Source organism: Paroedura picta, chromosome 3, assembly GCF_049243985.1.
Source record: "Paroedura picta isolate Pp20150507F chromosome 3, Ppicta_v3.0, whole genome shotgun sequence".
Lineage (NCBI taxonomy): Eukaryota > Metazoa > Chordata > Lepidosauria > Squamata > Gekkonidae > Paroedura > Paroedura picta.
Window position 1 is genome coordinate 62,051,546 of NC_135371.1, and position 12,922 is coordinate 62,064,467.

A 12,922-nucleotide genomic window follows, 5' to 3' on the forward strand; every position below is an offset into this window, starting at 1 on the left:
GATGCTCTCCAGTGGCTGCCATGGCTGGGGCTCCCCCTCGGTGTGGCACTACACAGTCGCTGCTGGCAGCTCCCCCCAGTGGGCAGCGGGAAGTCAGGCTCGCCGGCGGGAAAGCAAGTGGAGCAGGGGCTCAGGCGGCGGCGGTGGCGACGTCCCTCAGCAAAAGACTAACCCCTTCCCCCCCCCAGGCCTCAGTAAAATTGTCAAGCATTGACCGGTCCCCGATGATAAAAAAAACCTACTGAGGGATTGTCAAGTTATTGTTGAAGTGCCGTTCATAGAATCATAGAATCATCAAATCATAGAGTTGGAAGGGGCCATACAGGCCATCTAGTCCAACCCCCTGCTCAACGCAGGATTAGCCCTAAGCATCCTAAAGCATCCAAGAAAAATGTGTATCCAACCTTTGCTTGAAGACTGCCAGTGAGGGGGAGCTCACCACCTCCTTAGGCAGCCTATTCCACTGCTGAACTACTCTGACTGTGAAAAACTTTTTCCTGATATCTAGCCTATATCGTTGTACTTGAAGTTTAAACCCATTACTGCGTGTCCTCTCCTCTGCAGCCAGCAGAAACAGCATCCTGCCCTCCTCCAAGTGACAACCTTTCAAATACTTAAAGAGGGCTATCATGTCCCCTCTCAACCTCCTTTTCTCCAGGCTGAACATTCCCAAGTCCCTCAACCTATCTTCATAGGGCTTGGTCCCTTGGCCCCAGATCATCTTCATCGCTCTCCTCTGTACCCTTTCAATTTTATCGACGTCCTTCTTGAAGTGATGCCTCCAGAACTGCACACAGTACTCCAGGTGTGGTCTGACCAGTGCCGTATACAATGGGACTATGACATCTTGTGATTTTGATGTGATGCCTCTGTTGATACAGCCCAAAATGGCAATTGCCTTTTTTACCGCTGCATCACACTGCCTGCTCATGTTTAGTTTACAATCCACAAGTACCCCAAGGTCTCGTTCACACACAGTGCTACCTAGAAGGGTATCCCCCATCCAGTAGGCATGCTTTTCATTTTTCTGACCCAGATGCAGAACTTTACACTTATCTTTATTAAATTGCATCTTGTTCTCATTTGCCCATTTTTCCATTGTGTTCAGATCTCGTTGAACTCTGTCTCTATCTTCCGGATTATTTGCCAGTCCTCCCAATTTGGTGTCATCTGCAAACTTGATGAGTAGTCCCTCCACCCCCTCATCTAGATCATTAATAAATATGTTAAAAAGTACTGGGCCGAGCACCGAGCCCTGAGGTACCCCGCTACTCACCTCTCTCCAGTCTGATGAAACACCATTGACAACAACTCTTTGAGTGCGGTTCTCTAACCAATTCCCTATCCCCCTAACTATCTGAAAATCCAGATTGCAGTCCTTCAATTTATCCACCAGAACATCATGGGGATCCTTATCAAAAGCTTTAATAAAATCCAAGTAAATGACATCAACCGAATTTCCCCAATCCAGCAAACCTGTTACTTGGTCAAAAAAGGAAACTAGGGCTGTTTTTTGTGCATGTTTATATCGATATATCAGTGTCATGGCTGCATTTTTAGAGAAATGGCAACAAAGTATTGATATATTGATAAACTGCTGTAATGATAGGTGAAGCAGATTCTCTGAATTCCCAGCTTTCATTTACAAACAAGTAAGTGACTAGTCTTTTCCCTTGCAGAGATATGACTTTTTCTTTATGATTCCACAAAAGAAGGGACTGGAGCAGCCTTTCTCAACTCCTTTACCACTGAGAAACCCCTGAAATGTTCTTCAGGCTCCAAGAAGCCCCAGAAGTGGTACAATTGTGCAGAATACAGTTGGGAAGCATAGCTGTGGACACACCAAAACCTGCGGCCCCTTCTCTTCCCACCCCCTCCAGGCCCATCATTGGCCATTGGGGGGACCATATATGGTCATATCACCTGATAAATGTTTAACAGATTAAAAGATATATATAAAATTAATTGACTCCCACCCATTCAGGATACCCTTCCGGTGCCATCAAGAAACTCCAGGGTTCCATGAAACTCTGGTTGAGAAAGACTGGACTAGAGATTTAGTGTGTTGTTAAAGGAAGTTGGGAATTCAGAGAAGTGCCCTGACCTAGTATATCAATATTTTAGTTCCTTTTAATAAAATTAAAACAAAGCCACTTGTCTACAGGGCAGGGGGAGGCGAGGGAGTGGTTTGGCAATGAAGACAATATAACCATTGAGAAGTGGCCTGAAGGTGGTGGGAGTGGCCAGCCTGGGACAAAGAAAATAGAAACTTTATGCACAAGGAAAAAGTCAACTCAAAATCAGTTTTATAGCTCAGGCAGTGATTCTCTCTTGTCTTGTCTTTCAGCTGTATGCATGTCATGTAATGGTGAAGACTATCAGGGCTATGTGGATCACACTGAGTCTGGCAAGGAGTGCCAGCGCTGGGACCTGCAGTTTCCTCACGAACATCCATTCCACCCAAATAAGTACTTGAATAAAATACTAAAGGGGAAGGGAAACCTGGTTCAGGGTGGAGTGTTCCGACAGACATGGGAAGCCACCTCGGGTGCATTTGTAGACTTCAGCTTTCCTTCTTACAACATTTTTCAGACCTGAAACTGTCTAGGGGAGTGTTGTTTGGCCTATAAGGTGATATCGCAGGATTTCCCCTCCGATTTCATGGGAGAACCTTAGCATGACCTTATTTGCTCTTTGGTCAAATCTCCTGGATGACACTTTCAGTTTTTCTCCTGGGTGACACTTTTCAGTTGAGAAGTGTTTCAATTACTTTAGGCCTATATTTTTTAAGAATAGCCATGGCTGTAGTCATCATGAAACTGATGGCAGCCCTTACTGGGTTAGCTAGAGAACTATTTTCCACTACATAAAGTAGGAGAGGGAACTGGTGGTGATTTTCTGTTCCTGAAGGAATATAAATGCTTGATCCAGGGGCAAATGACAACAGAAAAAAACACAGAAAATATTGTGTTGCTACTTTTCTTTCTCCTTTTCCTTAAAGATACCCCGATAAAGATCTGACTGACAATTACTGCCGTAATCCTGACAGTTCTGAGCGTCCTTGGTGTTACACAACTGATCCTGCCACAGAACGAGAATACTGTCACATTCGGAAATGCAGTAAGTCCTGAGATAAAAGGTACACTTGAAAATCTGTGCAGCCTGCCAATGATCATTATCAAGGCAAGGATAGTGTCACCTTGAAGTCTGCTGGGTCTTCCTTAGTCACTGCTGGCGGTGACTGTCCCTGACATTGTTATCAGTAACTAGAGAGAGATATCTGTTCTGAGGCTTTGGGCTTGTGCTGTTCATCAGCTGGTCCAGTAAAGATGACACAAGGAGAAAATAAAGACATGGAAGCAGGCTTCAGGTTTGATGAGAGAGTGGGTGTACTTTACCAAGTCTGGGTCACAAAAGGGCCTGGTCTAGACTGAAAACTTCCTTGGTCTGGGCTAGCACACACTCAGGAGTATCTTGTGGCTTGGGCTCCCTGCTATTTGTGCCTGGGTTTGTCCATTAATAATTGTAGGTTGCTAAGCAGAGGGATGTGCTCAGAGGCAAATAGCAATGCCTATGAAATCAAGAGCTTTCAGCATAGAGACCATCTGGGTTGACAGCCACCTTCTCCTGCACCCCACCCACCAAGACTGTGTGCCTTTAGCATGCAGAAATTAAACCATTTGCCTCAGTACTGGATCTCTATTTTGCAAAAAGCTATAGCTGATAATGGCACAAAGCATCTGTCAGGAAAACAATGGCTTTCAGGGTACAGGCTCTCCTTTTGTTTTTTGTGTCACTGAAAGTAGAGAAACGCCCGGACCTTGCTTCTACAACCAGCTGCTTCAGGTTGAAAGGAGAAGACTATCGAGGCACAGCAAACACTACTTCGACAGGTGCCACTTGCCAGCGCTGGGACTCTCAGGCACCTCACCAGCACAGCTTCCTGCCTGAGAAATATGAGTGCAAGTACGCTGGGGGCATGTATGTTTGGAAATGTGGGTGAAATACAAGCATACTGAATCAGACCACTGATACAGCTAACTCAGTAGTGGCTGTTCTGATGAGTGGTGAGTGGGGAGGAGGAGTCTTAGAAAGATAAAGAGTCTTTTTCATATCTGCTCCCTGAGGCACTCTTATCCCCCCTCCCCCCTTGCCTTGAGCTTTTTCTGGTGCTGAGAAGTCCAGTCTCTCACAGCCATTTCAGCCCTTGGAAAGGTCGTGGGGTGGGGGACAAGAGCACTATCCTGCGAGCCAGAACAGCATTGAGTCCTTGCTATCTTAAAAAAAAAAACTTTAAAATTGTGGTGGTATCTCTTATGGCCACAAGGATGCTGTCACATTTCGTTTGCCCCTCTGATACTGTAAAGGAGATGTCAGGGATTAAGCCTGGACATTCCTCAATTGAGGGTTTCCTGTTATCACAGCTGCCTGTTGACTGCTTTCCATTTATTTTGAATTACATACATTAAGCTTGCACTGATTTTAGCTAGTCTCTACATTTCTGGCACTAACATTGTAAACATCCACTTGAATGTCTGTGTTTCTTACTTCAGTGCTTGTCCAACTATTTTCCCGTACTATGCTATAACATTTCCAATCACTACAGTCATTTTCAGGTATTAGGTTTCTGTTATTCCTATCTTGTATTGGGAGAGCATTCTATGTATTATCATTGTAGAATTATCATTGTAGTCATTTTGTCTGGTACACATGGACACTGGTCACCAACCTTTTTATCACCGGGGACCGGTCAAGGCTTGACAATTTTACTGAGGCCCAGTGGAGGGGTAGTCTTTTTCCGAGGGTTGTCGCCGGCAGCTGAGCCCCTGCTCCACTTGCTTTCCCACCAGGGCCCCTGACTTTCCACTGCCCACGGGAGGGTGCTGCCAGCAGCAGCTGCGCAGTGCCATGCCGAGGGAGAGTCCCAGTCATAGCAGCCGCTGGAGAGCACCAAAGGTGAGCCGGAGGCAGAGTGGCAGGGCAGCCCTAGAGGCAGCAGCCAGGGAGGAGGATGAGGAGGAGCTGTGGCCCGGTACCGACTGATCCATGGACCAGTACCGGTCCCCGGACCAGGGGTTGGGGACCACTGCACATGAACACAGACCCTCAAAAATGTGGATTTCATGTACCACATGCTATGGTTGGAAAATATTCCCATTGACCTCCTCAGACAGAATGGTGATCACGTGTACTGAGAGGATTACACGTAGCTCACAGGAGCACCAAAGCCATAATGCCCAAAAAGGACTTACGCAGCAGAAGCCACCTAGAACTGTGTCAACTTTAAGTCCCTAATGTGTGATGAACTCTGCTGCTGGGAAAGTTTTTTGTTCTGATTTTTTGCCGTTTTCTAGGAGTCTGGGGGCTGTGCAAAATATTGCATGCATCTGGGCTGTGGGTTACCAACTGCTGGGAGAAAAAACATCCCATCCCTTTAATACAGGCTTAATGGGATGTTATGAACCGACATTATTTACCTCTATGCTACGAAAAGCTTCAGTTGCTCACTTTCACACATTTCACACATTAGGCTTCCGTTAAAGGGGCAGGGCATTTTTCTCCAGGCTGGTTGGCAGTCTTGTCTGTCTACGCAACTGACACCGTACCATTTCCCCAGCAAACAAGGACTATATGAAGCCACCCTATTAATGGCCATGGTGTAGTGAACAGGAAGTTCTGTGAAGAACTGAGTACTGCTGACTGAGAAACAAAGCAATAATCCTCGTTTCCTGTTCTAAAATAATCCAAAATTCAAAGAGAGAGACCCAAGCTGCAAAATTCTCATTCCCTCTGGCTTCAAAATTGTCTCCTAGTATGGCTACTAGAAGTCCCAAAATCAGATTAAACAGGCTGCATTAGCACTCCTCAATGCCACAACTGTGATGCAGAGGTGGGGTTTTCTTTTTGTCCTGACAGTCTGACTCTCAGAGGGTATGTGGGACACACACGTTCTTTGGTATGACTTTGTCAGGGCCCGCTCCCTCCCTCGCAAACACACGCAGAGACATACAGAGATGCCTTTCCCTCCCCCGCTTTCCCCCTTACCTGTTGGTTTCCCAACCTCCTCCCTGCCCCCTCTCCCCTCTCTCACAAGCAAAGGTACACAGAGACTCCCCCCTTCCCCTCCTGTTTCCCCCTTTACCCATGGGTTTCCCAACCTCCCTACCTCCAAGCAAGCAAACACACATGCATACACATTCACTCCCTTCCACCCTCCTGTTTACCTGCTCCTCCTCTGCTGCCTTGACCCACACAGTCATGCGCACACCTGTACACGTGCATGCATGCATTCACTCACTCCCTTCCCCGCTTGCACTTACGTGCTCCTCCTCCACTGCCTCAGGCTTGTGGGTTGTGCAGCAGCTGGTCAGGGGCCGGCACAGCTGTTTCAAACACCTTGGGGCCGAGGCAGCCACTACTTTGGCCCCAGTGGGTCATGCAACGGCTGCCCAGGCTCCAAGGTCTACTGGCCGGGACATCCATCTTCTGGCATGCTTTGTGGGCGAGACGACGGACGTCATGTCCATGTACATTTCCATTTGATGAGGCACGCCAGAAGATGTGTCCCACATCAATAACAACAACAACAATTTTTTATTTATATCCCACCCTTCCAATGCTCAGGGCGGGTAACAACATAAGAAACAGTCATCAGTAAGAGTGCTGAAGGATTCTGGGGAGTGCTAGAAAGTTTATCCCAGGATTTCTTTGCACTGCTTACGTACATCTGTGATGGCGAAGGGACTGTCTTGTGCCTCCTAGGGACCTAAAAGAGAATTACTGCCGGAATCCAGATGGTTCAGAGGCCCCCTGGTGCTTCACTACCCTTCCCAACCTGAGGATGGCTTTCTGTTTCCAGATTAAACGCTGTTCTGATGATGTGGAGGTGGAAGGTAAGAGCTGGCTGGGCTAATTTGTTGATGGAATGCTGGCTTCCTCTTCCAGTATGGAGTCCTCCCCACCCCTGACTTAGACTTTGGAGATGCTTGCATAAGAATCATTGGTAGTTCTTGGTAGTACAAAACGCACTTGTAGCTGTGATATTGGGATAGGAAAGAGGGATTGATGGTTTGAATGCTGGAGATGCTGTTGATGAGAAAGGTGGACATCTGTTTCAGTGCTCATGTGAGTCTCTTATCTCCCCTCTTTCCAGATTGTTACTATGGGAATGGAGAGGAATATCAAGGCACTGTCAGGAAGACTCGGAAGGGAATCACATGTCAGAAGTGGTCAGAGCAGTCGGCTGACAAGCACCAGTGAGTGTTCAAGCCAGCATGGATAGGCTAGGGATGAAGGTCTTTTTTCTCCCCCTGCTGGGCGCTAGGAAAGAGGCCAGTGTCAGACCATCAGTAGGAACTAGGAACTAGGTTTAATTTGCAGCTCTCAACAAGAACCTTGAAAGAGAATGCTGCTCATTGGCCTGACTCAGGTCTATTATGCACACACATTATACTGCAGATGCTTAGGGCAATAAGTGTTTTATCTTGCCTTCGGATTCTGTGCCCACTCTATGCACTATTCTTTTTCCTCCAGTGTTTTTATTTTGCAGCTAAAATGTTAAAACACACACTTTTCTACTTTTTAAAACACATACTTTTCTAGAGAGCCAGCTTGATGTAGTAGCTAGGAGTGTAGACTTCTAATCTGGCATGCCAGGTTAGATTCTGCACTCCCCCACATGCAGCCATCTGGGTGACCTTGGGCTCACCATGGCACTGATAAACCTGACTGAGAAGGAATATCAGGGCTCTCTCAGCCTCACCTCCCTCACAGGGTGTCTGTTGTGGGGAGAGGAAAGGGAAGGTGAATGTAAGCCGCTTTAAGACTCCTTTGGAGAAAAGCGGCATATAAGAACCAACTCATCCTCCTCCTCCTCCTTCTTCTTCAAGAGGGTGGAACCTTTGAGGGGGATGTCCAAATTTTTTTTTAATTAGGAAATGACCTATCACAGTGAGCACCTTCCATTTAATTCCTCATGGTTCAAGTTTGCACATGCGTGTAGGCATTAGTTTGTGGAATGAAAAGGAACAGAAAGGAAGGCAAAGGGGGAAACCCCCAATGTTGAAATTGACAAGTCTTTATTTTTGAAATCAACAAGCATCTGCAAAGCCCCCTTTTCCACACTGCAAATCTGTAGGGGATTCTCCGCTGTATGAAAAATAGGAAAGAGTCACACAATCTCATAATACGGTGGACATGTTGAGTGTACAGAATGCATGGTGGAGCCCACTGACACTGGCAATGTGAATGTATGTGTACACACCTGTGCAAAGTAGGTTGCAACTCCACCATGCTTTGCACAGGGCTGCAATTTATATGGGGGAGGAATTCTTTGGCAGAAACTCTGGAGAAGCTTTTAAAATCTTGTAACTCTAAACTGAGAAAAAAGAAGGGGTATGTTTACTGATGCCCTAGCATAGCTGCTTAATAATGCTAACTTCCTGCCCTTCCTTGGAAATGTGCATGGGTTTCTGTTTGTGATTCTCTAATTTGATCCTCTTCACTGGTCATGATCTGAATAGTTTTTAAAGCCTGTGCTCTGTGGAATGCACACTGTCCTCTGAACTGATTCATCCCAAGCAATTCTTAAATTCAACAGTTTGCAGAAGGTCCATGTGACTCAGTCATCATTTTAATGTTATGCTTCCAGGAACTGCCAAAATGGTTCTTATTCCCAAACTTTGGTCACTAAAGCATTAAAGAAAAAAATATTTTCAAAGCTTTAGGCTTCTTATCTCAGTCTCTCTCTCTCTCTCTCTCTCTCTCTCTTTATATCTTATGTCTATTCTATTTTTCAATGACAATCCCTCTCCATCTTGTTTGCATGCTGCACTGAATTTTTTGTGTACCAAGGATGCTGTAGTTTGCTTCCTCTCTTAACCCCCCTTTCAAGTCAAAACCAGCAGGAAACTAAACCCCTCTCAGCTCTTTTTAAACTTTCCCACATCCTTTAAAATTTTAAATAAAAATTCAGCTATCTGAGACTAGCAATAGTCTCATATCATAGAATCATAGAGTTGGAAGGCACTTCCAGGGTCATCTAGTCCAACCCCCTGCAGAATGCAGGAAATGGCCACGAGAGCCAAGCACCACCACAATCCCCTCTGCTCTTCCTAATCTGCCTAAATTCATATTGCTAATCTCATGCCACTTGTCAAAAAATTAAAGAGGGGGAAATGGAGCTTGTATATTGATGAAGGGGGGTGGATGGCATAAGGTACAGAGTGGGTGGTACTTCGGTGTGGTCGAGAAGTGACCTTCAGAGGATGGCAAATGTTTGTGTATGTGTATTTATGGGAATCTAAGGGAATCAGTATGCTTTTGAATTACCTTCGGCTTGAAAATGAAACAAGGGGAAATTTGGCACAAAAGTACTCCCATGAAACCCGTGGAAACAGCAACCAGAAAGCAAACTGAGGGCTGAAGGAAGGAAAATTAATGCAGAATGATAAAGAAAACCCAATGGACATTCACAGTAAAAGTGAATGCATAATAGGTCCCAGTCATTAGAAGAGCTAGAAATAGCTAATAGATAACTCAGATGCTGAGTAAGGCTTGCATGCAAACTCTAAAGAAACTTGGAAGAAAGAAAGTAAGCTGGTATTCAGTTCACTGCTGTGGTTCCCCTTTCCAAGTCCCTTAAGCTCCAAGCAAGTTGACTAACTGCTATAACTCTCCTTTGTCCCCTCCTGAAAAAGAGTCACATAATAGTGTATGGCTGGGTTATAGATGGCTGGGAGAGACAGCAGAGATATGAATATGAGTTATCCCTATTTTAAAAGTGTATAAATAACACAAAAAACTCCCATTGACTGAATGAGATTGCGTTGATCATTACTATGATGTCACAAGCACTCTCCAACCAAACAGGGCTGCAGGTACATTCCAAGCTGCACTTACAATTGCATTGGTGTCATGAGCTGAGGAGGAGAATTTTATTTTCCCAGCAATAAAATATTTATTTCTGAGTTATAGGAGTTTGAAAATTCCTTCCAATGAAAGCATTTCCAAATGTCTGAATAATCCACAACAAATATCTAATAATGATATATCTGCAGCCTCAAAAAGCAACATTTTGGGAAGGACCAGAGGGTGTAATGGGACAGTAACTTAGAATGTACAGAAGGGATGATGTCCTGTCTTTCCATTAGGATCTTCCCTACCATCTTCCCCACTGTGCGTCTTGAAGACAATTATTGTCGCAACCCTGACAATGACAGCCATGGACCCTGGTGCTACACGATGGACCCTAGAACCCAGTTTGATTACTGTGCTATTGAGCCATGTGGTGAGTCTCTGCATCAAAGGTGAAGTGAAGGACATTGTCATGGTGGCCTCTGTGCCAGCTACACTAGCTACGTTGTCTCCCTTGAGGCACAGACAGTCAGGAGCAGGACATACGCAGGCCCTACCCTGTCCTGGCCATTCTGCAGCCTTTCTGCCAGGAAAGGGAAACTTGTCTCCCACAAGAAGTTTTATGCATCCTTCAGGGTATTCTTCACTGTTGCAAATAAGGTTTTTGGTTTGACATTCCCATTTTACAAATAATCATGAACATTTTAGATGTTGAATTTAAATGTGGTACCTTAGTTTAGATCAAAATTCTGTGGGCCATTACCTTATGCAGACGCCATATTTTTGGCACTTTGCATGACATCGCCAACATTCAGCGTCCAAGCAGCAAACTGGTAGCTACATCCTCCATTTTAAAGCACTAGGTGGGGAATTGCATAAAGTGGATTCTCCAAACTCTGTAGCACAAGCTAGAGGAGAGCAACTAGGAAGCCACATGCCAAGGAAATATGTGGGGCTGAAGTCTCTGAAATCTCTGCCTCCAATGTCCCGCCCTCGCACCTGCTTCCCTCTCCTTTCTCCTGGGGACGGTTTGTATTTTTATCAACAAATAAGCATTGAATCATGCAGGCAAAGCTCTAGGAAATATATGTAATTATTTCCTCCATTTTATCCACATAACAACCCTGTAAGTTAGACTAAAAAAGTGGGTTGGTTGTGTAGGGATCATGATGTGGTTGTCAAAATGTGGACCCAAATGTCAGACAAGTTGCTTACCCTTGTTCAAAACTTGTCTAAAGACTATTACTGTGGCTGGGCCCTCCTACTTTGAAGCACTGGTAGCCACTTGCTTAGAGCTTACCTTGACCTGATTGACATAGGCATGCCCATCACTTATAGAACTTCCATATCACTTTCAGTGAAGTCCTTTGCAGTGGCTCCAGTTCATTTTTCAGGCATCACCTGTGATTAGCCAATGCGGAGAAGTTAAGTTAGAAGTCACTTGCATATGTAAGCAACCTGTGTTTTGTTTCTTCAGCTGACAAGAAGCCCATCTTGCTGAACCCAGGTAAGCCTTCTGTTCACAAACTCGGGAGTTCTGTGGAATTAAATAATTTCAGTGAGAGGGCTGGCTGGAGAATTGGGGCTTCCCCACCTCCACCCCCCCCCCCATCTCCATATTGTTGTGTCAGTACTCTTCAGGCATGAGTGTGTGTGGGTTTTAAAGCCACTCCAGGGACATCATGCTTAACTTTGCAGACCATGTAGCCTTTGACCACTGTGGCAGAAGGGATGAGCGCAAGTACAGTGGACGGAGTCGTATTGTAGGGGGGCACGTTGGAAACTCCCCCTGGACTGTCAGCATCCGCAATCGGTGAGCATAATACAGGGAGGCATTATGGCAGGGACCACAAAAAGACCTGAACAACATGATGGGGAAAGGGGCTTAAGGGATTCCAGCCAGCAGGTGATGATGAGTTCCTAAAAGTGAGATTTCACATCTGTGACACATTCTGTCTCCTCATGCCTAAGCACCTTCAGTTTCCAGGCAGTGGAGTACCACAGAATGGGAAAGCATTTGCAGCTAGTGCTCAATATTACTCTTATGAGCTGTTCCATTGCTAGCCTGGCCAAATGAAGGTGTTTGCCTAAGCTCAGATGCTGCATCAGCTGTTGCATGGCTGCAGAGGAGAAGATGTTGCTTGTGAAATATGGGAGGACTGAATAATAACTTGATGATGTTGGAGACCAAGTTGGGAAATGGGTTCACTAAAAGGAAGCTGACTCTTTCTCTTTTGCTATGTCTACTATCCAGGAAAGGAATCCATTTCTGCGGAGGATCATTGGTAAAACAGCAGTGGGTTATCAGCACACGCCAGTGTTTCGCCTCCTGGTAAGCATTTTCTTAGGCTTCCCTGTGACATTGCTTCCTTATAGCTTTTAAAAGGTAAATGTAAAGGTATCTCCTGTGCAAGCACCGAGTCATGTCTGACCCTCTAGCGTTTTCATGGCAGACTGGTTTGCCAGTGCCTTCCCCAGTCATTACCGTTTACCCCTCAGCAAGCTGGGCACTCATTTTACCGACCCTGGAAGGATGGAAGGCTGAGTCAACCTTGAGCTGGATTGAACTCCCAGCCTCATGGGCAGAGCTTTCCAACTGCATGTCTGCTGCCTTACCACTCTGTGCCACAAGAGGCTCTTTTATAGCTTTTAGGTCCCTCTAAAGACCTGATGCTGATCAGGGAAAATATCACACATGAAATACCTCCCCTCTTCAAAACAGCTTCAGACTGACTCAACCTTTTGAAATACCCCATCTTCAGTTTTACAGGATTTTTCAGGAAATACACATCCAGCTGACTTTCAAAGGCTAGGAACATGCTGCAGATGGTATATGATGATCAATGAAATGGTAGGGTGGGGATGAGAGCAGGAGAGAAGAGCCCCAGGACTTGTAAGTTGCAGGGAATAGTTGTTTTCAAATATTATAGTACAACATCCCTTACTCCATCTAGGATGGAGTAATAAAAGTTATTATGTAGCTGCAAGAAGGCACCACAGTGGATGAGGTTGGAAGGGAAGATAGAATCCCACTTGTATTTTGGAAGCTGCTATGGAGAGTGGGATT

The 12,922-nt window shown here is 45.5% G+C and overlaps 1 protein-coding gene across 4 annotated transcripts in view; it reads left to right on the forward strand.

Moving 5' to 3' along the window:
* The window catches only part of MST1 (macrophage stimulating 1), a 31,232-nt gene that overhangs the window by 12,348 nt on the left and 5,962 nt on the right, over window positions 1-12,922 (forward strand). For 3 of the 4 annotated variants that reach the window (XM_077325985.1, XM_077325988.1, XM_077325989.1), the window contains 9 exons: window positions 2,348-2,468; window positions 3,002-3,120; window positions 3,804-3,966; window positions 6,763-6,893; window positions 7,154-7,256; window positions 10,152-10,288; window positions 11,333-11,362; window positions 11,554-11,668; window positions 12,110-12,187. In XM_077325985.1, coding sequence (XP_077182100.1) covers window positions 2,348-2,468; window positions 3,002-3,120; window positions 3,804-3,966; window positions 6,763-6,893; window positions 7,154-7,256; window positions 10,152-10,288; window positions 11,333-11,362; window positions 11,554-11,668; window positions 12,110-12,187 — 997 coding nt within the window. The remainder of the gene's footprint in view (window positions 1-2,347; window positions 2,469-3,001; window positions 3,121-3,803; window positions 3,967-6,762; window positions 6,894-7,153; window positions 7,257-10,151; window positions 10,289-11,332; window positions 11,363-11,553; window positions 11,669-12,109; window positions 12,188-12,922) is intronic. The other variant, XM_077325987.1, reaches the window with a different exon arrangement.